This window comes from Thunnus thynnus, chromosome 14 (genome assembly GCF_963924715.1).
Source record: "Thunnus thynnus chromosome 14, fThuThy2.1, whole genome shotgun sequence".
Lineage (NCBI taxonomy): Eukaryota > Metazoa > Chordata > Actinopteri > Scombriformes > Scombridae > Thunnus > Thunnus thynnus.
Genome location: NC_089530.1, coordinates 5,117,114 through 5,141,420, shown reverse-complemented (window position 1 = coordinate 5,141,420; position 24,307 = coordinate 5,117,114). Strand labels below are relative to the sequence as shown.

The following is a 24,307-nucleotide window of genomic DNA, read 5'->3' as shown; positions in this document are numbered from 1 at the left end:
CCCAGTTTTTGTCTCTCCTGTATTAACATTACATTTGAGTCACAGAGCTAGCTGTTTTATGAAAAATAAATACCAATCTCTGAAACACTCAACAGTGATCTGAAGGTATTTACAGAATCCTTAAACACTCTTCTAACTATCTGGATGAAAAAACGAAACCCATTTCTCAAGTTGTGACTGTTTCCTGTCCAGGTAGCTAAAATGTAAGTGATATGATTTTTTTTGTAAATTTTGGTTCACACTATCATCTTTATTTGGATAAGAAAAAGTATTTTAATCATGCAGCAAAGAGAATATTTTTTAGATTAGAGTCTTTGAGCTTAGCATGAAGACTGGAAACAGAGGGAAACAGCTAGCTTGGTTCTGTCACAAGGTAACAAAATTCACCTACCAGCACCTCTAAAGCTCACTGATTTCCATGGTATGTGCTTTTTATTTGAAAATACAATGGCAGTAACTTCCTGGAGTCTTCACTGGTTGCCTGGAAAAAACTGCTGCTAAGCTAAGCTAACTGGTCACTAGCCCGAGAACTGCTGCCCATTGGTCCGAAGACCTATTATTCCAAAACCTCAATAGTTTGAAAAATGTCCCACTGGATGGAAAGCCCATTAGTCCATCGGCCTGTTATCCCGAAAACAAACACCCACTGCTCCAAAGACCCATTGCTCCAAAAATACACACTCTGGAATTGTTGGAGCTCCGTGACTGCCAGCCCTGTCCATGGTGCTGAATCGATGGGTGATGGACGCACTGCCATTATTTATGGTTAGGCGTTCCAATTAGGCTTCCAATTATCATCTTTTGGGTTAGGGTTAGTATGCACTAAATGCACTAAAAAGTAAGCATTTTGGTGGTATCTTCGCATTTGCATGTCAAAATACACTAAGATATTAGGGGCAGAAAACTCTAGGGGGAATGTGTATTTTCAGAGCAACAGGTCTTCGCAGCATTGGGCTTTTGTTTTCGGGATAACAGTCTGTTGGACTAATGGGCTTTTGGTCCAATGGGAAGTTTTCCAAACTATTGGGGTTTCGGAAATAATGGGCTGTCGGACCAATGGTATGGCACCACTAACTCCGGCTACATATTTATCTTACTTATACTATTTAAGAGTGGTATCAATCTTCATATCTAACTCTTGTCAAGAAACCAAACACATTTATTTTCCAAAGTGTCAAATTATTCATTTAAACAACCTTCTGGGCTGTTAAAGATCACCAGGTATACATTTTCCATAAAAACGGATAATTAGCTTTGTGACTCAAATGTATGAGGCTCATAGGTGAAAGCATTGGGTTTCCCAAAGTCTTGATTAAAAAAACAAAGTTGGTTCCATAGTTTCTTTTTGCTCATTGTGGACCGCTAACTTAAAAATGCTTTATATATAAAATCATGTTAACCATCGGTGTTGGACGACATCAGGTATGTATGATGGTGCCTCCATGCTTTACAGTGAGTGAGGTGCTACCTGATGCATGTGGTGACATGCAGTAGGTCTGCAGCACTGCTTACAGTTGAATATAGATCCAGTAGACCACAGGATGCTTGACTCTTTTTTATGCCTTTAACCTTTCTAATGTCTTTTTCCAAGCTGCAAGCTGCTGTCATGTGCCTTCCTCTACCACCTTCCTCTACCAAAATCTTAAAGCACTGCACTGAGTTCCCATATTTCCCCACATTCTGTCTAATCTCTAATTCTCCTTCCCCTTTATGCTCGATGCTGTGACTCAGGTGGCTTCTGATTGGTCAGTTCAGATGGAGGGGGGCGGTGACAGAGGGGAATTCCCGGCTAGACCTCTTTTGACAAATATTACTTTTCCTGTCCACTGTCACTTCATTCAGCTCGGGGTTCTCCAAGAGACAATAACCTCTGATAAGTCTGAGAGTGGGAGTGTGCGTGTGTGAGTGTGCACCATGGACGGTGAGTAGCAACACCTTTGTTTACTGTATAATAACAATGCTGAACTGCAGAATGAGAGATTAAGATAGAATGAAATAAATAGCAGTAATCATGCATGTGATGTTTAAAAACATGTAATAACTCACTAACTTTTTGATTCATGTGAATATGTTAAGCTTAAATGTAGAATAGCAACAGTAATGTTTAACTGCTAAGTGAAATGATACTATGTGGCACTATTTGTATGAGTTAAGTAAACTTCCTCCTTGTTGCAATGATTGACTGATATTGGAGTCAGAGTCAGGATTTACAGCGCAGCTTTAGTAGAAGTGAATGATTTTGCTAAACACTGCAAACCACTTCAAGTGCTACATTATCATTTTTTTTAATTTTATCAATACTATTTAGTTGGATTTTGTGTCTTATTCGTGTTTATAATTGCCTAATTTGTTCCTATATGTCAACATTTTCCTCCTCAGTTCTTATGCCCTCCATGCTAGGGGACGATCCACACCTAAGTAAGTACATTTTGATATCGCTTGTGTGAAAATAAGCTGCTTGTCTCCACAAGTCAAAGCGTATAAGTGCCAAAAACATACAAAAAATCACTCAATGTATTGAAGTGTCTTTTCACTTCCTCATTTTTGTTTTATTGGTAAGCAAGTTCCGTTGCTTTTTATGACCTGTGCTGTGAGTGTCTGCGAGGGCCAATCATCATCTTTATAGTTTGTGGTGATATTTATATTGTGATAAAATTGTCTGTGTGTGTGTGCGCTACATCATATCTCAGTTCTGGGTTTGGAGCGTTTTTGCTGCTGTTGTAGAGCAGCTGCAAAAGAGTGAAAAAGAGAAATGAGAGAGGGCAGAACATGGCTGAGCTGCTTTTTGGCAAAGACACATTTCTTGATTATGTCAGAAATGTAACAGGACTTGATCCATACTGGCCTATATAAGATTTGTATGTGTGTGAAGGTCCCACAGTTTGGTCAGAGCGCCTGTCGCTCGGCTGTCATATCCACAAAACGACATATTTGTGTTGTTAAATCATTGAAAGACTATAAACCAAAAACAGTGACACTTCCCGGATCAGTTTTAGTTCCTCTCACACAGGCATCATGTGGGGCAGGTTTTTTTTTCATGCTTAAGGATCAAAGTTTGACTGATAAAACTCATTTCATGCTTTGTTTTGGATGCAGCGTAGCTGAGGCTTGACTGAACTAAATTGGTGATTTGCAGTTAAAAAGACATCTAGAGATCCAACCAGGCAGAATTTGGTTAAATAAAATATTTTTAGATGTCTAGGTTACATTTAACTGTAGTTTCAACAGTGTGTTAGCAAACAATTTCAACTAGAAGCTTAACTATACTCTGAAATATAATTGGATTATTGGACCATATAGTGGATGTCAGAAACAGAACTATTAGATGAGTATGTGAGGTTTGCCTTAGCTTCACTTGATCAATCAACTGAGAAATCTTTTGCGATTTTTCAAAGAATTGTGAAGATTACCTTTATATTTTTTAACATTCAAATTTAGTAGAATAACAGGACTAGGATGAGGTCATCAATTAAACAGACATTTACATTGGCACAGTTCAGTACACAGATTAAGGCACCATCTGCCCAAGTTCTGCTTACTATAGAAAACAAAAAGGAGAAATGAAGAAACATGGTTAAAAAAAGAGCAGTTATCAGTCTCTTTCCTTTTCAGCCTCATCTTTCTGTAATCAAATAATATAATAAGTCATGTTTTCCATGGAGCATAGATAGTTGACAGTGGGATTCTGAAGCCAGCATTAGGTTTTTCACTTCAGGCTTAACACATATTTAGGATGTAAATATCCCTTTTAAACAAACCTTTGGGCATATCTGCAAAATACAGAGAAAAAAATTAAACATCAGCTCTAAAATCTGGGCATTAGGAAATTGTGAATTTGCCATTTCCATTTTCATTTTGTAGGCCAAACAATTAATATTAATTTTTCACAGCAGACATCTTGACTTTTCACAGTAGGAAAAGTACAGGTGTTACTAATAACATTTATGATGCTCTTCGTTAGTTACACCTGAGTTTTCCTGTTGTTATGTATCAAAATGCCCTCAAAAGGCCTTTTTTGCCCAGTTTTAACCAAAACATTTAGACGTCTTGTGACCTGCAAATCACTGTTTACATACAGTAAACGTGACAATAAGCTAGACTTATTGATCCTGTTCGTCCTGTTGATCCTGAACTTTTGTAATTCCAGCAAAGAACTAACTCAAACAAAAATGATCAGAACCTGTTTAGCAGTCATATGTAATAAAAACTTAGGGGAAGTACTCATGCTTTGAGCTGACTCTACCTGCCTTGAATTTTTGTTGATGAAAGTAGATTTGATAGTTTTGTTAGTGACAGCACCACTCAGGAGCAACAAAAAGCAGTGAATTATGTTTTGTTTTTCCTCCAAGTATGTTCATTGACTGTTCTCATCGTCTGTCCCCTCTAGTGGCCGAGCCAGAGATCCAGATCTTTGAGCAGCCCAAACAGAGAGGAATGCGCTTCAGGTACAAGTGTGAGGGTCGCTCTGCCGGCAGCATCCCCGGCGAGAAGAGCTCTGACAACAACAGGACCTACCCCAGTCTGCAGGTCAGTCAGTTTAACTTCAGCCTCTAAAACTGCAAAGATTTATGTATTCATATGTACAGAGAAACACTTACAGTGTACATTTGGGTATAGAAATGCAGCCTCCTCTGTTTCCAAGTTTCCATGTATGTGTATCTGTATATATATATACTTTTAAAACCTATTAATTAAAACAACCTCCTCTTCTCCATCCTCAGATCCTGAATTACTGCGGCAAGGGGAAGGTGCGTGTTTATTTGGTGACGAAGAACGAGCCTTACCGACCACATCCGCATGACCTGGTGGGGAAGGACTGCAAAGACGGATACTATGAGGCAGAGTTTGGGCCGGACCGCAGAGTGATCGCGTGAGTTCACCTCCCACAGTCACCTCTGTCCAACAACGCTCCTCTCCAATAGCATCCATTGACTTCACTGTCAGACTAATTACCACTACGGTCTCGGTCTTAATCAGCATTTCATCATCGAAATAAATAAATACAAACTCTCTCTGTCGTACATGTAGACACCACAACATAATCAATTTGCTCTCTATTAACAGTATTTCTCGTTTCACTTGGCGGTTTCGGAAGGCATCGAGTGTAAATTGGTGACCTCTCAGATACAGAAGAAGAAACTCAAAGCAAATCTCTCACATAAACACACACACACTCACACAAAGCATATTTGTCAAACCATGTCTGTAATGAGACTGGCAATATGGGAATTCCCCAAGTGACATCACCCATATTTGCTGTGTGTTAGAGAGAGAGAGTGTACTCGAGCATGTGTGTGTGAGAGTGTGAATGAGTCAGTATCTTTTGGTGTTTATAATTTGCAATTCCCTCATGGACCTAGAAGTAGTAAATTGAGATACATTTAGATATTCCGTGTTTTACAAGTAAAACCAGATGGCTGAGATTGATTGCATCATTACTTTATTACTTTCACACACAACTCAATATGTAGTGTGACCTTGTGTGTTTTGATAGTAACAGCTTGTTGCAATAGTGCTAGTTTCTCATGTCATTGTTCCATTATTATTCCCACAGTTTCCAGAATCTGGGTATCCAGTGTGTGAGGAGGAGGGAGGTGAAGGAAGCAATCTTACAGAGGATTACCAGAGGCATCAACCCCTTCAACGGTAAGTGCTCTGGCTCCAAAGTTCCTTATTTTGTCTGTTTCTGATTTCATCTAATGGGGAGTACACATCACACTGACTGCAGGTGACATGTTCCTCCATTACAGTAAGCAAAGCCACTGTAGTTTGTAGTCAGTCTTGCTTACACCGTCCTGCTGTTGTTAATGCTTACAAGAGCAGCAAATATGTATTAATCCACACATGAAAATAGTCCCCAATAAACTGTTTACTCCTGTTTGAGCAGCAGTTGCTAATAGTTGTTGAGATATTTCAGTCGGGACCAAAGTGGTGGACTGACCAACTTACCGACCTACATTGCTCTCCTTAGAGCCACACAGCTTGCTATCATGGCTAAAAAAATGCAGAATAATTCCAGCCTTAACTTTTGAAAAAAGAAATAACAAAATCTTACTCTTAAAAATGAAGTTAAATTCATAAGCAATAAAGCACAGCGTTGCTCAGGGTTTTTAATGTCACAGTCGCACTTGGTCTGGTGTGAACAGGAGCTTGTGGTTGCTAATGTGAGCTAATGTTAGCAAACTTTACACACATATTACTTTGTAACTGACACTACAGAGACAGTTCGCTAACCTTATGACTTTCCTTTTACTTATTGATTTAACTTATTATTAAATAATAACTGTAAATAAGAGTACAAGTGCAACAAAAATGTTGTATTGGCAAAGGCACATTTTTTAATTATGTCAGAAATGTAACAGGAATTGTTCCATACTGGCATATGTAACATTTGTATCTGTGAGGGCCCCACAGTTTAGTCAGACAGCAAACTAATTTAAAAAAAACATGGATATACTGACATTTCTTTTTGCATATTTAGGTAAAGTACCTAAAAATCTGAATTCTCCTGTTATTGGTACAGTTGCAGTTGTTTATTGTCAGTGTTACTGTAGCAGGTACTGTGTCTGTTGTTATTGCTGCTGCTGCTTTTCCTGCTGTTATTACTGTTAAACAGGTTCAAAACAATTCAAAAGAACTGTTTTCATACGCTGGTTGACCCAGTTCTCAGGCAGTCGAGAAGATTTTCCTAACATGAAGACAGAAATCCGCTCTCTTGAAGCCGCACTATCTACAGTAATGCCATTTCCTCTATGCGCTTTCTTTTTCATTCTGCGGTCCTCCTGTGCAGACAGACAGCGGTTCTCGTGTACAAACAGGCGTTGAGCTACTTCCCCATTCTTGGTCACAGTTGCTCAATTCAGCACAGTGCAGGATGCCACGTGAGAGCTGGGAATGCAGGATTCATTAAAAGGGGGAGGGTGGACCAAGGGGGGTTCCCCAGCTCTCAGAGATGATGATAAAAGTAGGGTTTGGTACTTTACAGGTCTGTAAAACTATAGAAGGAATGGAAGGCTTATTACCAGGTTTAATTCAAACACATATAGTATATGTTTTGCTTTTCAAACATAAAACATGTTTGATGCTGATCTCTAATCTCTGATCTACAGTTATAGATATGAAAAAATATATTTCACACTTCTAAATCTCCACTTGGCAAATTTGCATGTTGGCAGGTCTGAGTGGCAATAAACGGTGACTGAGACTGTTTGAATTAATCTCATTAACCAAAGAGTCTCCTGTGAACCACACATATTTCACATATTTGTAATTCCACTCATGTGTTTTGATTCATCACTTTCTGTAATTGCAAAAGTGTTCATGCCAGATACTTTAAAGGGGCACTGCAGCCATTTTGCATCTTTCTTTCATTAAGTTGGGAGACTCACATGAGACAGATTTTGAAAAAGAACAGTCAAAATGGGAGCAACAGAGGCCAAGATATCCTGACTTTTAGTCCCCAGTATGGGTCAAGCTCTAAAAATGCTGGATCCTACATTACCCATAATGCAATTCAGTTGCATCTTTCGTTGACCTTCCCTGCCTTGTAAATGCCCGTGTCCCAATCCGAGATAACACCAATGGCATCATCAGGGTTATTGTCTGTCCTTTTAAAACTCCCTTTAAAGCCACAACGTCTAGCATAAAGTACTAGTAAAGTACAGAGTCTCAAAGACTGACAAGAAATGTGAAGCTGTTATAAATGGCTCCTGTGTGATATCAACCTCTAAGTCTGGCTGACATTTTTAGTCTCTTGCTCTGACTACTGACCTTTATCATATATAACCACATCTCTATTCTTTAACTGCTCTATATAAAAGAGAGTTAAGGAACTAATTTAAGTCTGTGCAAGTTGCAGTTACCGTCTTTGCTGTCATATCAGAGTGTGCAAAGATTTTGCAATGTAGGATCCCTGTGGTCTTTGTGTATATTTTTATTAACTCTCTTCCAAGGCCAGAAACTAGCTAGAAAAATAACACTTAATGTTGTTGCTGTTTTATTTCAGGGACTAAGAGAAAATCTTAGATTTCTTGCACATAAATGAGCACAAAATGATCCCATTGGACATGTCTGTTACACCATTTACCATCATTCCTTAAAGGAGAGGTTTTCTTTACTGTTACAAGTACAGATGGAATTTAATAGATGAAACGAGTGTGCGAATAATGGGTCAGAATTCCTTATCTTAATGCTGTTCCTCTTTAAAAAGGCGTGCTTTCTGCATCTTTATTTAGAAAGGGAGTGCAGGGAGGAGTTGAGCAGATAACCCAAGCTTTGACCTCCAACATGGATGAGATCATAAAAGAAATCTTGTTAATATTTTTTCCAAGTAGAGTCATTCTGGTAATCAAACATCATCATCATCACCCAGCATGAGTGGAAATGGGCCACCGTGTTTAACATACTTCCATCTACCAATAGGAAAGTTGTTGAGAGAGCGGAATTAAAGTTGGATGAAGACAGTTTGTGTGAGAACCTATACTTTCTTTTTTGTGTGCTTAGCTTTTACTCTTGTTGACTTAAACTGAGCGCAGCAGTGGAATAATCTTTAATGTCTAGCGTTAAAGACTAACATTACAAACACCCGAAGAGAGTCTCATCATGACGATGCACATAAAATAGTCCTCTAACGCTAAGTGGAAGGTACAGATATAAGAGCTGAGTGATTGCTGGTCAGGTTGCAGGTACATGTTACACTACAAGCGTAGTGTTTTATTGCCACATGTGATGGGCCGCTTTTTCACATAGCTCAAACCTTCCCCTCTCTTCAGCTCACTTCTGCTGTGAAACTCAGCTGCTTCCTGTGTCGGGGGAGATAAGTTCCCCCCGCTCTCCCTCCCCCCTCCCCTCACCCCAACACACTTGCACATAACCACTTTTACACAAATCCCCTGACCTCCTGAGCTACATCGGTGTACTTGTAGGTTGAATATCTTATATTTAATGAGATTACAGCCATGATGAGATCACTGCCTATTAGTAAAACTAAACATGTAGTCTGACCTCGCCTGTACCAGTGATGACACAGAACTGCCTACTGTGTGCGTGGAGTGTGTGACGTGGTAATGTTTTTATTACTATTCCTACCAAATCTTACCATGTGGTGGTAAATGTTTGTTCATTTCAGGAGGGGCAGAAACAGTCAATAGTGATTTCATAACTTTTATATTACTGAGTGAGAGAGAGATGGGCTTAAATAAGGATCAAAAAGCTTCCGGAATGATGTTTAAAAAAAATTCAAAGCTTGTGGCTGTAGATGGCCCTTTGTAAAACTGTGAACAGACTCAAAGACTGCGTGACAAATTCAAGTCTGTGAAGGTGTGGAGAGGATGTGTAGTTTTATCAACTGTGAGGCCACAAGAAGACATTGAGAAAAAAAGAAGTGCTTTCATGAACATCTGAGTAAAGACTTTTAGGCTGAAACTTTCTTACAAAGGGTGATTTACAACTACAGAATTTGTAAGGATTTCTCAACTTCCACAAGCTCCAAATCTTATTGACCCTCGTTTGATCCCATACAAACATATTATTTCTATTCTGATGTTGTGGGTCATCACCTTAAAGGCAGTGCTGGGGGCTAGTTGGTCAGTGCTGTGGAGGAATATTATAATGAAGAACTATTGAGTTTCATTTGGACTACCACTGTTTTGCGAGTACAACCAAAAGTACCATTATTATTGAGTAATAAGTTAGTAATAGTATTACTACAGAAGTAACAAGTAATGTACAATCTTTCTGAGTAAGCAGCCCAAAGCTACTTCAAAAAATGTATGTAAATTATTCTTTAAATTCACATTATCATTTGTAAATTAATTGTGTTACGTCAGTATATAAGATAATAATGGAGAGTTGTATCAGTGGAGGTAGCAAGTTCCATAAAAACCGTTCCATAAAACTAAATGCTTTCAGGCGCAACGAAGATATCACCACTTGTCCTGTTTGTTGCTGGTTGTAGTTTTTCCAGTGGTCCTTTACTCTTTGTATCAGTTGCCATTGCTAGAATACTTCTGTACTATTTTTACCCAAATTCCTCCTCTTCAATTTTTGTACCCTAAAGCAATTCCCTATGTGCGATAAGAAATCCTGCAGATTTCCAAGGAAAACTGATGGTGTGGAAATCTAAAATGTTAAAAATTCTACACTCAGTAGTTTTATAGTACAGTAAAGGTATATATATATATGTATGAAGTAATGGTTCTGAAGTCATTCCATCAACCTCAGTAAGACACACAAACTGAAATTTGCGTGTCAACTTGGTTAATTGTGAGTCATGCAGTGGAGAGGCTGTTTGTGGTGAAGCTTGGCACCTGCCTCCCCTTCTTTCTCACTCTCATATTCTGCTCCCACATTCACACTAACCACCCCCCCGCCCACTGCCGACCCCCCAGCCGTCGCTGCCCCCTTTACCACCATAGCCAATGGTCTCGTCCCATGCAGCTGCAGCCAGGCTGCCCGATGACTCTCAGCCCACACACATTTGCTCATCACCACTACCTGCTCTCTTACTCACAACCCACTTTCCTGCACCTGTCCAGCATCTGTCTCACACAATAACATACTCCACAAACACTCACGCACACATGTAGACCAACATAGTATGTTCCATCGGTATTTACTCTGACAGTTCCGCTTTCATACACGAGCAAGTCTTCATTTCTCCCTCCTTCAGTTTCTCCATTGTGTGTCTGTCTTTTCCACCTACAGCAGGCAAACCTGATGACCAAACAGAAATCTGGAATAGAAGATGCAGCAGCAGCATAATTTTATGGTTATAGAGAGACCATTTGCTCCCCCAGAATATAGGGTTAATCCTCACAGTGTCATTGTTGTTGTTCAAGACACCCAAACTCCTCCACTCAATGAGCATTCATGCATATAGATACTGTAAGCCATGTGGTTTCACCCATACTTGCCTCTGGGAAAAATGTTAAAGAAACACATTTAAAATTACACTGTATTAAATTATTTATGTTCTAAGAAAGCAAGCACCTGCTATGTCTTGACATAATAATTTGATTTACTCATGAAATTGTTTGGCAGCTGTCCAGACAGAAATGTCATATTATATACTGTATATCAGATTTCAGATTATGGGCAGTGCTTCATAAAAATGAAGTGCTTATTTTGTGATGACTGATCTTTATTTTGGTCTTAAAGTTAGAACAAATAAAGATAATCACTGTATTCAGAAATGTTAAATGTTAAAACTTATCTGAGCACAACTAGAGGACCCTTTTCTTTGAAACATAAAGGGAACTCCTCATTTGGTAAATGCTGTATACTCCAGTAATGCTACGTCAAAAATTTACATACTCTTTTACATACAGTACTTCTAAACTCTTTAGATTGTCTTCATAGACCTCAGGAAGCCACTTCTCCTGGTCAGCAAAGAGTTTATATTACTCACCATAAAAATGCAACTTGTCATTTTTAAACTTCAGTTTTTGTTCAGCTTGTGAACAAAGCTTGAACCTTCACATAGATACACATTGTTTGTCTTCAGAGATGCACAAGTAGATGTGGGGATAACCTGTTAGCATTTGTTTTGCTTTTTCCCCTGCTTGTTAACTACACAGTAATGGACTGAAGTCTGACTCAAGTCACAATTTTGATGACTTCTGACTAAGCACAAACACTAATGACCTGTGACTTCACTTGAACTTGAACCTCGAGAGGAAAAATGGCTGGTGCCAGCCGTACATGCAGAGACAGAGCAGGAAAAATGCCTAGCTAGCTGTTTGCACTGCACACGTCAATCTTCACGTTCAGTAAGGATGAGGAGTTTCCCAACATCTCATGTGTGACTGCACTGAAGTTTTTTGTTGTATGCTTAAGTGTTTCTGTGAAGAATATGCACATATTATCACCATGGAGTATGTTTGGAAGAGTAAAAAACACAATTTGATATTGTACTGTTGGTGTTCACATTTTGAAACAGCATTAAATAAGGGAGAAACACATTATGAAGGATTTGAGTAAAAGCAAAGAGATTTAACTTGAGATTCTGTCCTGTCCCACCACTTTCATACACGTCAGGAGCCATCATGGTCAGTCATGTAGGGAGTCTCAACTGTTGTCTCTATGTTGTGCAGACTCTGTCTCACATACAGACACAGACACACATTTTTTTCCACCCTGAGGTGACGTTGCCGAGCGTCACCGTGGCGACAAATTGTAGGCGGGGATGGCCTCGACATGAGAGCGAAAGATAGAAATTGAGAGATGGAGGAAGAGAAAGTAGGCAGATGTGAAAGCCTGGTGTGTGTGTTGGTGTGTGGGCGTCTCTCAGTAATAGCTCTCCCTGCAAGGTGTGTGTTTGTGTGTGTTGCCTCTGGGGGTGGGATGTGTGACGCTTGAACATGTGTGTGTGTGTGTGTGTATGTGAGTGTGTGCAGATGAGAATGTAGGCCGCTTAGGTAGCTTGAATAAGCTTATCTGTGACGTGTTTATGTTGATCCAAACTTGAGGTTTTGGGTACAGCTTACAGATTTGACTGACACGACCATGAGAACATTATAGAGGATCATCTATATCTTTGGTTACATTTGGTTTATTGTATTATTCTAAAATTATCTGTGATCATTAGTTATATTGATTGCATGCTTATATTGTTGTTATAGTGTCCCATAATAAGTGAAGTAGTGGAGCGTGAACACCCCTAAACCCAGTTTACAAATTGCATTAGAGCACAAGAGATAATAAAGGATCAGTTCACCATTTTTGAGATATCCATCTTTGAAACATCTGCTGTCATTTGTTTATGGTGGTCAAAGTAAAGTGTATTTTCAGAAACAGTATTCTGGTTACTCAAGATAATCCAGAGACCTTGCATTTAACTTTTTTGATAGTGATTATTTTTTCAGTAGAAAGTAGTTCCAGGGAAAATTCTTTCCTGCAGGGTCTGTGGATTATTCACAGTAATGAGAACTTTGTTTTTTGGATGGACAAATTGCTGCTGAGTTTTTAAAGTCATTTTTCAGGGCTTTGAGACCACAAATAAAATTCTATTCACCCCCATTTAAATGGTGTGACTGCAGGAATCTCAGAGACGGACAGTGGTGAAAAGTAACCAACTTTATTCAAGTACTGTTTTTAAGTACAGACTTCAGGTCCTTGTACTGAATTTGAGTATTTGTACTTCTACTACACTAAATCAAGAAATGTGTATGTTTTATTCCACTACATATAGTATTTGACAGCTATAGTTACAGATTTAGCAATTTTACAAAAAAAACATGTAAGTTTCTAAAATATGATGCATTTTTATAGATTTACTATTTATTATAGATAGCTACTTACACATTAAAACTGGGGCCATTATAGGTTCAACATTAAGTACTTTTTAAGTACAAGCACTTTTACTTTTGCTATTTTAAGTAAATTTTGCTGATGATACTATTATTAAGTACTTAATTACAAGTTACTTGTAATTAAGTACAAGTAACTTGTAATTAAGTACAAGTAACTTGTAATTTTACACATTTTTTGGCAACTTAATATCATTTGGGTAAACTGAACCTTTAACAACAAAACATGTTTGTTTAATATCAAAGCATAAGCTCTGTAATGTAAGTGATCTTTGGCTAATTTGCTTATTTATGTCAGTCAATGTCAACCAATGTCTTATAAAGCACTCTCATCTGCTTGTGATAATGACATTCATCTCTATGTGTGTGTGTTACCTTAGTGCCACGCGAGGAGCTGCTGCAGTCAGAGGAGTACGACTTGAACGTGGTTCGCCTGTGTATCCAGGTCTTCCTGCAGGATGAGACTGGCCACTACAACCAAGCACTCAACCCTATTGTCACCAACCCCATTTACGACAACAGTGAGTGGCTGAGCCCTGTCTACATCAAACTGTGTTCATGATGACCTCACGTTAGGCAACATCATGTAATTGCTATATAATTGCCCTTATGGGAATACAGGCTGCCTCAGGTTAGGTGTGTCCACCTTAGGGTACAATTGATGTTGGAGCTGATGATGATATTTCATTAATGAAAGCTGCTAATAGCTAATATTTTGTGATAATGTACATTTGCATGACATTTTAATTGGACCAATTAAATGGTTCCCAGAATTACTGTTAAGACATTTATTATGTTGTTTTGCACAAATTAAAAATTAAAAGAGAAACAGCATTAAGATTATAATGGAACAGTGCAATTTGCCATTGAATCCTATAATATTGCTACTATAATTAATAGTAATAAAACATGCAATAGGGCAAGTGACACACATAACTGTGTTTGCACTTTGCACATGCCTGTAGCTGCAGCGTCTTTGAACACAAGTGTTTGTTGCAAGACCTGTGTACGTGTGTCCAGTTGATATTCTCTCAACAAGTTTCAAGTGTTGCACTTGGTGAACTAGTTTAGTGTTCCTCACACACCAACGAGAAAGGGGAAGTTAACACTCAAACAACACCGTTACCATGGAGCACTTCCTCTTCTGACAGGAGGCATGTGACATGTGACTCAACCTGGTGAGGCTTCAACTGTAAACTGAATGTGGTCTTCTTCTAAACAGAGACAGATATAAAACCAGCTATACTGAGCCACTTCAGCTGGTTGTCATAACAGTGCATTAACAAAGTAGATAAAGTAAAAGTAGATTCTGACATTTTCTATATGAAAAAAAAACTAGCATCTCAGTTGTATACAATCTGATTTGTCAGATTTGTTTGTCTATTTTGTTGCATGTTTACAACATGTGTTTCTGCATCATCAGGGGCCCCAAACACAGCAGAGCTGAGGATCTGTCGGGTCAACAGGAACAGTGGTTGTGTAAAAGGAGGGGATGAGATCTTCTTACTGTGTGACAAAGTGCAGAAAGGTACATGGATGTGCTGAATACATTTGGAATTAATTGATAAGCATTTCCACGCTTTTATGTTCTTTTTACGGTGTAATCAGGTTTTTTTTTTATCTATCCTGCTTCTATTTTATCTCTTTGCATCTTCATTCAATCCATTTTCCATTCATTTTTCATATCACGAATTTTGCTTTTCATAGTCATAGTGCTTCATCTCTTTGCATGTTCATTCAATATTCCATTCCTGTCATCCCATCATCCCTCTTTCCTCCAGATGACATTGAGGTCAGATTCTTCTCCTCCGATGGCTGGGAGGCCAAAGGCTCCTTCTCCCAAGCTGACGTTCATCGCCAAGTGGCTATTGTCTTCAAGACTCCACCCTTCTATAATACCTCCATAACAGACTCTGTCACCGTGCACATGCAGTTGCGCCGACCGTCCGATCAGGAAGTCAGTGAACCACTGGATTTCAGATATCTGCCTGATGACAAAGGTGAGCAGTGATCATCATCTTCATCTTGTGATAAGTGAACTTGCACTGTCGCCACCATTCCTCTTTGTCTGATAGTATCCAGGAAATAGGCCCACTTTTAAATTCAGGTTGATAGATGAAAAGTTTAGTCATGTCAGTAGACCTGGGTAGATCTTATACCACACATCCTTCATATCTGTGATATTTTTTGTGTTTCCTTTAGACCCTTATGGCTATAATGAGAAAAAGCGGAGAAGAGGAAACTTGATGAAGATGTCAGGTAAGAGTTATGATACTAAATATAGTAGAGCACAATTCATCCTATGTATGAGCATGTCCTCAGTAAGTCAATACACATTTATGTATTTTAACATGGTTTCTTTGCCTTTCTGCACCTTTAGCTGGCCATTTTGTTGGTCTGGCTATGAACAGGCCAAAGGCGGTGCCACACAGTACCATGAGTCACATGCAGAAAGGTAACTGGTTTATACTTGGTTTCCCACAAATAGCAAATGATGTTAAGCCAAATATAACATTTCATCCAGATCAGGATAATACTACCCTGCAATCACACTCAAAGCCATCATATGTTTTCCAGACCTCAGCAACATGTACGTGAGGCAACAGCCTTCAATGCAGCAACAACCTGCCATATTCAACCAACCCTACCAACCAAGCCCTCAGAATGTAATGATGACATCACAGGCTCCTAATGTGCCAGTCAACCATTCATGGGCAAATCCCAACCCAGCACTCTCAATGGATACGGTCACCATCAATCCCGCAAGTGCCATGAGCAATTTGCCACGTCTTAATAGCAGTAGGCAACAGCAGTCAACTCCAGTGTCTGGTTACACCTGTGACAGTAACACCCTCCCTCAGCTCAACCTGAGGGACTTGCAGTGCTTGGACACAGTCCCCCAGGCTCCTGTAATGAGCCAGTCAGAGTCCCAGCATCTCTTCCACATGCAGCACCAAAGAGAGGAACTCACCTCTGACACCCGGGCCCAGAACCATCTAGGGAGCCAGAACCAGGGTCTCCAGACTATGTGGCCCAATTTCAGCACCCCCAATCCAGTTCAGAACACCTTTAATGGGTCTGTACCTGGAGGTGGAGGGGGGTCACAGGGGCTGAGCTCCTTCCCCTTCCTAGAGGGAATGGAGGGGAATGAACTTCTAAAGAACCTGGTGGGAGGTGGGCCTCAGACTGGCTTCCAGCTGAAACAAGAGCCCCAGATCACAGTGGTACAAGAGTCCCATACTTCCCTCATGCATTCCCCAAGAGAAAGCCAAGGAAACACGTACACCAACTTGCTTCCTCGTCCTATGAGCAATGGCACCAACATGGATCCTATGAGGCAAGACGGTAGTGGAAACAACCAGTCTCTTAAAAATCTTCAGAATCCTTTCTCACAGAATGGCATGACCGCCGATGGCCACTATGCAAATTTAGCGGACTGGCTCAAATCAAGTCGGCACAGTGACTTCAAGGAATGACATTGTTGGCATCAAGAAATAAACAGAAGCAGTGCCAAGGATTACATCAGTCTTGTTAAGCCTGCAAAGCTAGAAATTTTGCCTCATCCATTCTGGCCCAGTAAGGCTTAGTGGGCATTTGCTTGGGTTGGGTACATTCGTGCCAAAATTACTGGCAGCCTATTGGACCCACAAACAGAAAAAGGTATAGTTTCTAGGTGTTACAACTGATTACTACCTAGTTCCATCTTTAGCAAAGACATCACCAAGAATACTCTCTACATTTGATTGGCTAAAGGTGGCACTTCCATTTCCAATTATTAATCTAGAAAGACACCTTTCTCCAAAAAACTATTGACTAAATTTTGGTTTCTTGGTAAATTTGACACAACAAATAGACCATGCAGTTTCAGAATGTTGCTTCATTTATATATCAAAGACACCTTGTTTAAAGCCCCAGTTCATGATTAGTGTACTGTGCAATTCTTTACCAGTTCCACTCCAACTTTTACTCTCTGAACAGTTGGGGTATTTCAAGAGGTGCAAAGTTTAATCATAATTTTATTCACACTGCTTAATTCACTGATTGGCTCAGCTTCCAGGTCCTGGTCTTAGTCGATTCCCTGTAGATGCTCTTCAGACTAGTCTTGAAAACTGAGCTCACAGGAGTTTGGCTGATTTCTGCAAGGTTAAGATTTTTATGTCAATGAACCATGTGTGAGGTTGTAATGATGAAGATCTCACCAAAGGACACATTGATGGTTTCCAAGACAAAGGTTCTGAAGAAGTGAATGTACTACTTTCTTTCTTTGTTTTTCTCATGTGAAGATGGATTCACGTTAAACATATTGTATAGTAATCAATGTTTTGTTTGGGTGTTTAATCTTGAAAAAGAAAATGGGGTAAATGGATGGCATATTGAAAGTACATTAGAGGAAATTTCTTGTTGTCATGGGTTTATTTTTTATTGCTGTGTAAAGGATTCTTTCGTATTACACATGTCAGCTAAGGTGTGTTACTGTTTTATTGATTTTTTATCAGAGCATTTGCTGTTAAGTGCACTCTGTACATACATGTTAGCCATATTTGAGAGTGAAAGCTATAACCATGCTGAAGCACTCAAGAACTGGCGAGGTACTGAAATTTCCATTGAGGAAGTGGGAGGAAGCACATTGAGTGGTGTCTTTCCTTTGTAATGACTATGTCATACCAGTGATCACATGTGTTATCCAGAGTTCTCAGAGCATTTCTAACAGATGTTTTACAGATACAGATGTCAGTTTTGTATTTTCTTGTTGTTTTATTCATTTAGCCTCACAGAGCGTCTTGCTCGAGGACATTTTGATCGGACACGTGGCTGATGATGGACAAACACTGGCATTTAAGCAGGGCTGGTCTGTCATCTTTAGCCTAGCTCATACTAACGTGATGTATATCACCTGTATACCCTCCAAGAGTCTTCTTTGTCTTAATTGAACGTAAATATTTTGATGACTACTTTGTAAGATTGGATATGTTTTGAATTTTCTTACAGGATCAGTTTTTAATAAATGTATTCTGTCTTATTCCAGATTTTTTGTCATTTAATTGTTACCTTTATATGATATCTTTTACACTGTATACATGATCTCCCCATGCAAACATACGTAACATTTATACAAGTGATAAAGCAACAAGCAACAAGATGTCTTGATATAAGATCAAAAATGGTTCAGTGCTCTATTCTCTATATTGGGACACCTCAGAGAGCATTATCATACATATACAATGCCACTGAACAAAGTATTTTTTTCATGAATGATCTGTTCATATATTCAATTAGAATACATGATAATATTGCGCTAAGTTATCATATCAAGATATGGTGGCTCACATTCTTCATGTCTAAATGCATAATAATTAAAAAATGTAAAATCCATTACATCTAAAATACTTGAGAACCTTTACTTTTGGAAAATTATAGGATTTTGTTTTAAATTACTTTTCATAACACATCAACATTGAAATAATGCTACAATAATTCTGATAGGTGGAATTATAATATTTTTGATAGGCACCTGTGACTTTTGTCTGTTTAAGTGACCTATATGACATCATCAATTAATAGAACACAATTTCCTTTACAAGAAGCCATCGAACATCATCACTGAACTTTAATTAGGCCTTGACTAATGTCATTTTGATCTTAAATACTAAAAACAACACCATTTGTGGGATGGGAAGATGAGAGATATCACCATGTACAAGGTTGAAGCTAAATTTCCACATTGTTAACAATACTACCACATTACAGATAAGAGTTTATGTTTGTTGTAGTGTGTAAAATGTACTGTTTAAGACAGTTCTGGCTGTCAGGTGTGATTTTTTGTTTTTCTGTTGGAGATAATAAGGTGTTGATAGCCTGACAGTGAAGCATGTCTTCATGACTCTGACTCAAGCAAGTCTCAACAAAGTGATGAGTAGATTGAGCCACATGACTTTGCACTTTCAGTTTAAGCTGCACCAGGCCTGCCCTCAGATGACTTTCCAGCATGATCTTGGTCATGGTTGAAACATTTTCTTCCCTTTCTTCTCAATCAGACAAAACAACATGAAAAATCCAAATTAAGCCAGACTGAAACCTGGTTTTTGCGGCCTGTTGTTGTGGTACACCCGTGAAACCTTTTGTTTTCATGTCCATACACAAATGTAAGAAGTGATTGGTGCTTTCAACACTATAAATGTATAAATGATTACATTACTTTTGAGTCTTTTACATTTTTAAGAAACTGCTGCCTTCAAGATTGTGTTTTATGTTTTGTGCTATGTCAGGTTTGACAAGAAATCTGCCAAAAGGAGAAAGCAGAAGAAGAAAGCCAACAGCTTAAGCACCAGTAAAATAATATTAGTCCTGATATCAAGACTACAAAATAACTTACTAAACTACTTAAGCATAATCAAATATATTCAGTAAATCCTAAACCCTTATTAACTACCCCCTGAGTGTGCGGGACTAGTTTAGGCAGTCACAGGGAAATCTTGTGAAAGTTTGAATAATGGATACTATCGGATAATATTGTGTGTCTGCTATTATGTCAGAGACGTCCATTTTGTGAAAAAATTGTGATTTCGCTTTTATTTCAGGCTCTGAATTATCAGGTTTCTGTGTAGAATAAGGGTGAAACTAGAAGTCACCAATTACCCAATAAAGGAAATGTGATGACAATTATAGTTATTACCATTAAGCAATGCTGGCTACGTAAGTGGATACAGTGTTTGGCCCAAACCCTTTTTAAACTTCTACATTGTTATTAACAGGCCTGTCTCTTAACAACTTTTATTTTCTACTTCTAAGATCAAAAACCATTATATATTAAACATATTTTGTGGCATATACCAACTTACATGTTAAAATACTTGATTTCATTTTTTATCTTTAATCTTAAATGTATATTCTAGTTGAGGTTAATGTTAGAGTTTAGTAAATGCTGGCGCTTTGGCTTTAAGTAACAGTTGTGTGTTTACTACTAAACAAAGGGTTGCTTCTCTTAATCTCTAGTTGTATTACTCATGTGGTTTCGAAGACGAGTATGGTATTGTGCAGACACGCCTAACAGCTCTCTAGAAATGTTCCTTTTAGTTCCTCGTAAAATAAATATATAAATCAATTAAATACTCTATAGCATCATAATGCAACTTACTTGAAATTTATCAGCTCAGATTTTTTATTTGCATGAGATGTTGGCAACCAAAAACAGATGATAATCTATATCATGCCTTTGTTATGACTTATATGAATAACTGATCAAATCTAGGAAAGACAGTTGTTATGTCATCTCCTGTTCAACACTGGGCTTCAAACTGAACTAGATGCTTTACACGTAATTTTACATGAAATGACGTGCAATTCTGACACATGTGAAACTGATCGTTACCTCAAAGTTTCAACAATCTGGTGTCAACAATTAAGAATTACCTTTTAAATATCTACCTGAAATCTCAGAGTCTGCTGCTGGAGCATGCTGGGATTTAGGGGTTTTATTTGCTTTAAGTACCTCTGGTAAGAGATTTTTAGATGACCAGCATGACACATTTCTATGATACACAAAAGTGTGAAGCTATTATTCGTACATTAAATTTAAAAAACTCAGAAATCTGAATTTAGGTTGCAGTATTTATACCTTTTGCACCCCATGGCAGTCAAAAGATTAGAAAACCAATGTGAAGGGTTTTTTTTAGCTTTGACTACTGTAGATGTGAAGAGTGTGATTAAATACACATCAAAGTTAAAAGTCATCATGTTATGGCTTTCTATTATATCATGAGTTTTAATGTCTGACAAGGTGAAAATGTCTTCTCGCAAATGCAAAAAATGTTTCTTGCACTGGTGTAAACATTTTTTAATGACGGTCATGATGACGCTGTGAATTTCTTGTACAGTTTCATATTCACATCAGTGTTGTTCACATTTACATCACAATTAGGCAATAAATGTTGATTGGGTGACAAAGCAACATTTTGATCCTAATCTCATTTCTTGAAAAATTCTGCATTCTGTATCGCCAAGGTACTTTACAAACAGTGTGTCCTAAAGCGTCATTACCAAGGAACTCAGGATGTGCTACATTGGAGATGTTTGTTTTCTCTTGTATTGGGAGACTGAGGTGAAATGCTGTAGCTTCCTTCCTGTCTCGTTGAAAGGAACCACATTGAACCCTGATTTAGCCTCAGTGCACAGGATACTGTCAACAATCTGCTCACGGGCTTTTGGTTTTGGTTCATGTCAGGGACCAAGCAGTAAAACTCAAGAATACAAGGTGTATAAAGCAAAAATTAGTAATTTATTTACAACTTAATTTCAACTTGACAAATTATTTTTTTTCAATATACAAAAATAGAAAAAACTAGAGGAAAGTAATTTCAAAAACTAGGGCCCTTTAACTCAAATTGAGGTCAACTAAACAAACAGCAACCTAAAGTGAACTCAACATAACAGACCTGACAAATGACACAAAAAAAGGGGGGGTTTGTATACACACCGGCTAGCCTACACAGACACACAAGGGGGGCAGGAATAAACAATTAACTCTATAACACAAATTAACCCTAATCTCAACAAAGATTTAAATCAAGAAACTATTTACAACCCAACCAACATCAAAAGCAAGAAAAATAAATCTAAAGTCCTAAAGTAACTGAAGTTAACTGGATCCCGAAAGGCAGACTCCCCTCTGACATGCCCGGTTGGCCTCTTCCACTTCCTGCCAGCCACAGTATAAGAGGCCATCTTTACCAGTGCTGCCTCTTTTGGCCAGAGGTAGGACTCGCCAGATCCGTGAAACAAAAGACAACGGTAAATCAGGATTTAACATAAGAAATATCAAAGACAGAATGTTAACCAAAATGCGTGCACTCAAATTAGCAAACAAACTGTCAATAATAAAGTGTGTGCTGTATGAAAACAAAAGACCATGTGTACTGTGATTATTTGAAATGTTTGTATGTTAAGTGTTAAAAAAGAAAACTACTAATACTTGCTCACATGTAGTGTGGCCACCACAGTTCACCGGTCCCAACTTATTTGCAGACAGCATTTGTTATTGAAGCTTCAATTCAATATATTTGACTTTGTTTAACTGAAACTTAATGACCTCAACTATCAGTTAAAATCTCTACTGTCAGTAGTAATATTAATACAGTATAGCTTAGACAAGTTTAAGGCCACTTTTGGTCAGAACAACACAAAAAGCTAACAATCACACTTTTGACATATCGTTTTGTTAAAATGGCTAACGTGTTAGCAAACTATTGCCACACCCAGGAGACATGAAGCAACATTAGCATTGATTTGAAGTTGTGTTTTTGGCCACCTGACTAACATAAATCCTATTCACTCTCCTTTTAGCTCGAGTTTGGTCTCCACCATCTCGGAAGGATGTATCTTGCTCTTTAGCTGCTAAATGCTCCACTTTGTTCACCAGCTAGTTGCTAACTTTGTCTTATGTTTTAAGCTGGACAGGTAACATACAGTGGGTTTATGAGCTTTTTTGCTACAGCTGGAAATGAGAGTGGTGACTCGAGAATGAACCAAAACAGTGAAGTAAAACCAAAACAATGAGTTAAAAAAAGTTAAAATACTCTGCAGGGCTGAGGGGTACTGCAGAGATGGGTGATAATTCTGTTGGTTTACTATGAGAGACCTTTCACATAACACAAATCCATTTGACATATTGTTCATATAAAAATACTGATTAGTGTAGCTGTCTTCTCAGACATAAAGAGATTGATGGAAGGAAACATATTTTTGCTAGTTTTGTTAAAGTTATCTACTGTAACTGGCTCATAAAACATTGAAAACACCACCAGAAAATACCAGTGATCATAGAGGTCAATAAAATGCTGCTCTTTTTTAGCCTTTAATCTGTAGATAAAATGATGGCAATGCACACAATGTGTTTGTTTACATGGGTTACTCCATTGACCCTCTGACAGAACATCAGTGTTTTGACATCTGAACGTCACTGGTGTAATATTTTTCTTGACCAGAGTTCAGTTCAGAGAGAGCACCAGTTCAAAGGTTCAAGCACAAGATATAGACCTGTGTGATTACTACATCTTCATTATGTGACAGTTCAGCATGTTCCACTTCACACACTTGAATGACCAATAATTACAACATCAAGCTTAACAATGAAGATGCCCCGACATGTTTAGGGGCGAGGGAGGGCAATTAAATGTGACATTTTAAGTCTATCACATTAGGGGGCAATAAGGACCATGAGGACCCTGCTCATGAATAGATTCTGAAATTTTATTTTTATGGTATTTACACACTGGCAGCTCATGGCCTGGCAGCCACTTGGTTTTATAGACCCTTTTGGGCAACACTTTTTGGTCAAGGACTTTCATTTCCTTTTCAGACTTGCAACATGAAATTTGGCATGCCTGACGTTTATCCTCAGGCTAACTAATCCCTCTCCCAGAGTGCTTATTTTCAGGTTTATTTCTAAAACAGCATTGTGAAAATTTTAACCCTGGGCTGCGATGTTTAGGAGTGAATCCCTAACCCAGCGCTTACTGGTCCACAGTTAATAAATCCATGTGTGAAAAGAGGTTAAGATGGCACTGATCTGTGTGATGAAATAAGGTGTTACAACATCAAATCTAGTGTATTGGTACATTTAAGAGGACCACATGTCCTCACATTGACAATGAAGTAATTCCTCCACAGTCAGGACATTTCACTTCTGCAAGGAGTTGCACTGCATTAATGTAGGATTAAACAGAAAGTTCTAATGAACTGCATGAGTGTGTGGATGCACATGCATGTTCAGTATGTTGTGTTTGTATGCTCGGCCATGTTTGTGCTTCTGTGCATACGTAGTGAAAGTTTGTCCTCAGCGCTTGATGCAATGCGTATCTTGCAATATTTCCTAACCATGTCCTGGAAAAGGCAAGCTAGACCTGTTTAGCCACCTATTTCCAGTAATCCCCACCTCTGCTGCTCTGTCTCCGCCCCTTCGCTCCACCTCCCCTCCTTCCCCTTCTCTCCCCTGCCTTTGTAGC

At 38.6% G+C, this 24,307-nt stretch overlaps 1 protein-coding gene across 1 annotated transcript; it reads left to right on the top strand.

Annotated features, from left to right (window-relative positions):
- Window positions 1–1,791: 1,791 nt before the first annotated feature.
- On the top strand, window positions 1,792–18,327 carry rel (v-rel avian reticuloendotheliosis viral oncogene homolog). The gene is made up of 11 exons (XM_067609412.1): window positions 1,792–1,921; window positions 2,380–2,418; window positions 4,388–4,527; window positions 4,722–4,870; window positions 5,555–5,646; window positions 13,688–13,828; window positions 14,731–14,835; window positions 15,089–15,307; window positions 15,510–15,566; window positions 15,688–15,762; window positions 15,885–18,327. Exons 1-11 carry the CDS (start codon window positions 1,915–1,917, stop codon window positions 16,781–16,783), a joined length of 1,923 nt encoding a protein of 640 aa, XP_067465513.1. The 5' UTR covers window positions 1,792–1,914; the 3' UTR covers window positions 16,784–18,327.
- Window positions 18,328–24,307: the final 5,980 nt, after the last annotated feature.

What these genes read in the sequence shown, in the direction of transcription:
- rel (XM_067609412.1), top strand. An exon ending in AGGCATCAACCCCTTCAACG is followed by an intron (nt 5,647 to 13,687) that starts GTAAGTGCTCTG and finishes GTGTTACCTTAG; the next exon opens with TGCCACGCGAGGAGCTGCTG. An exon ending in CATGAGTCACATGCAGAAAG is followed by an intron (nt 15,763 to 15,884) that starts GTAACTGGTTTA and finishes TATGTTTTCCAG; the next exon opens with ACCTCAGCAACATGTACGTG.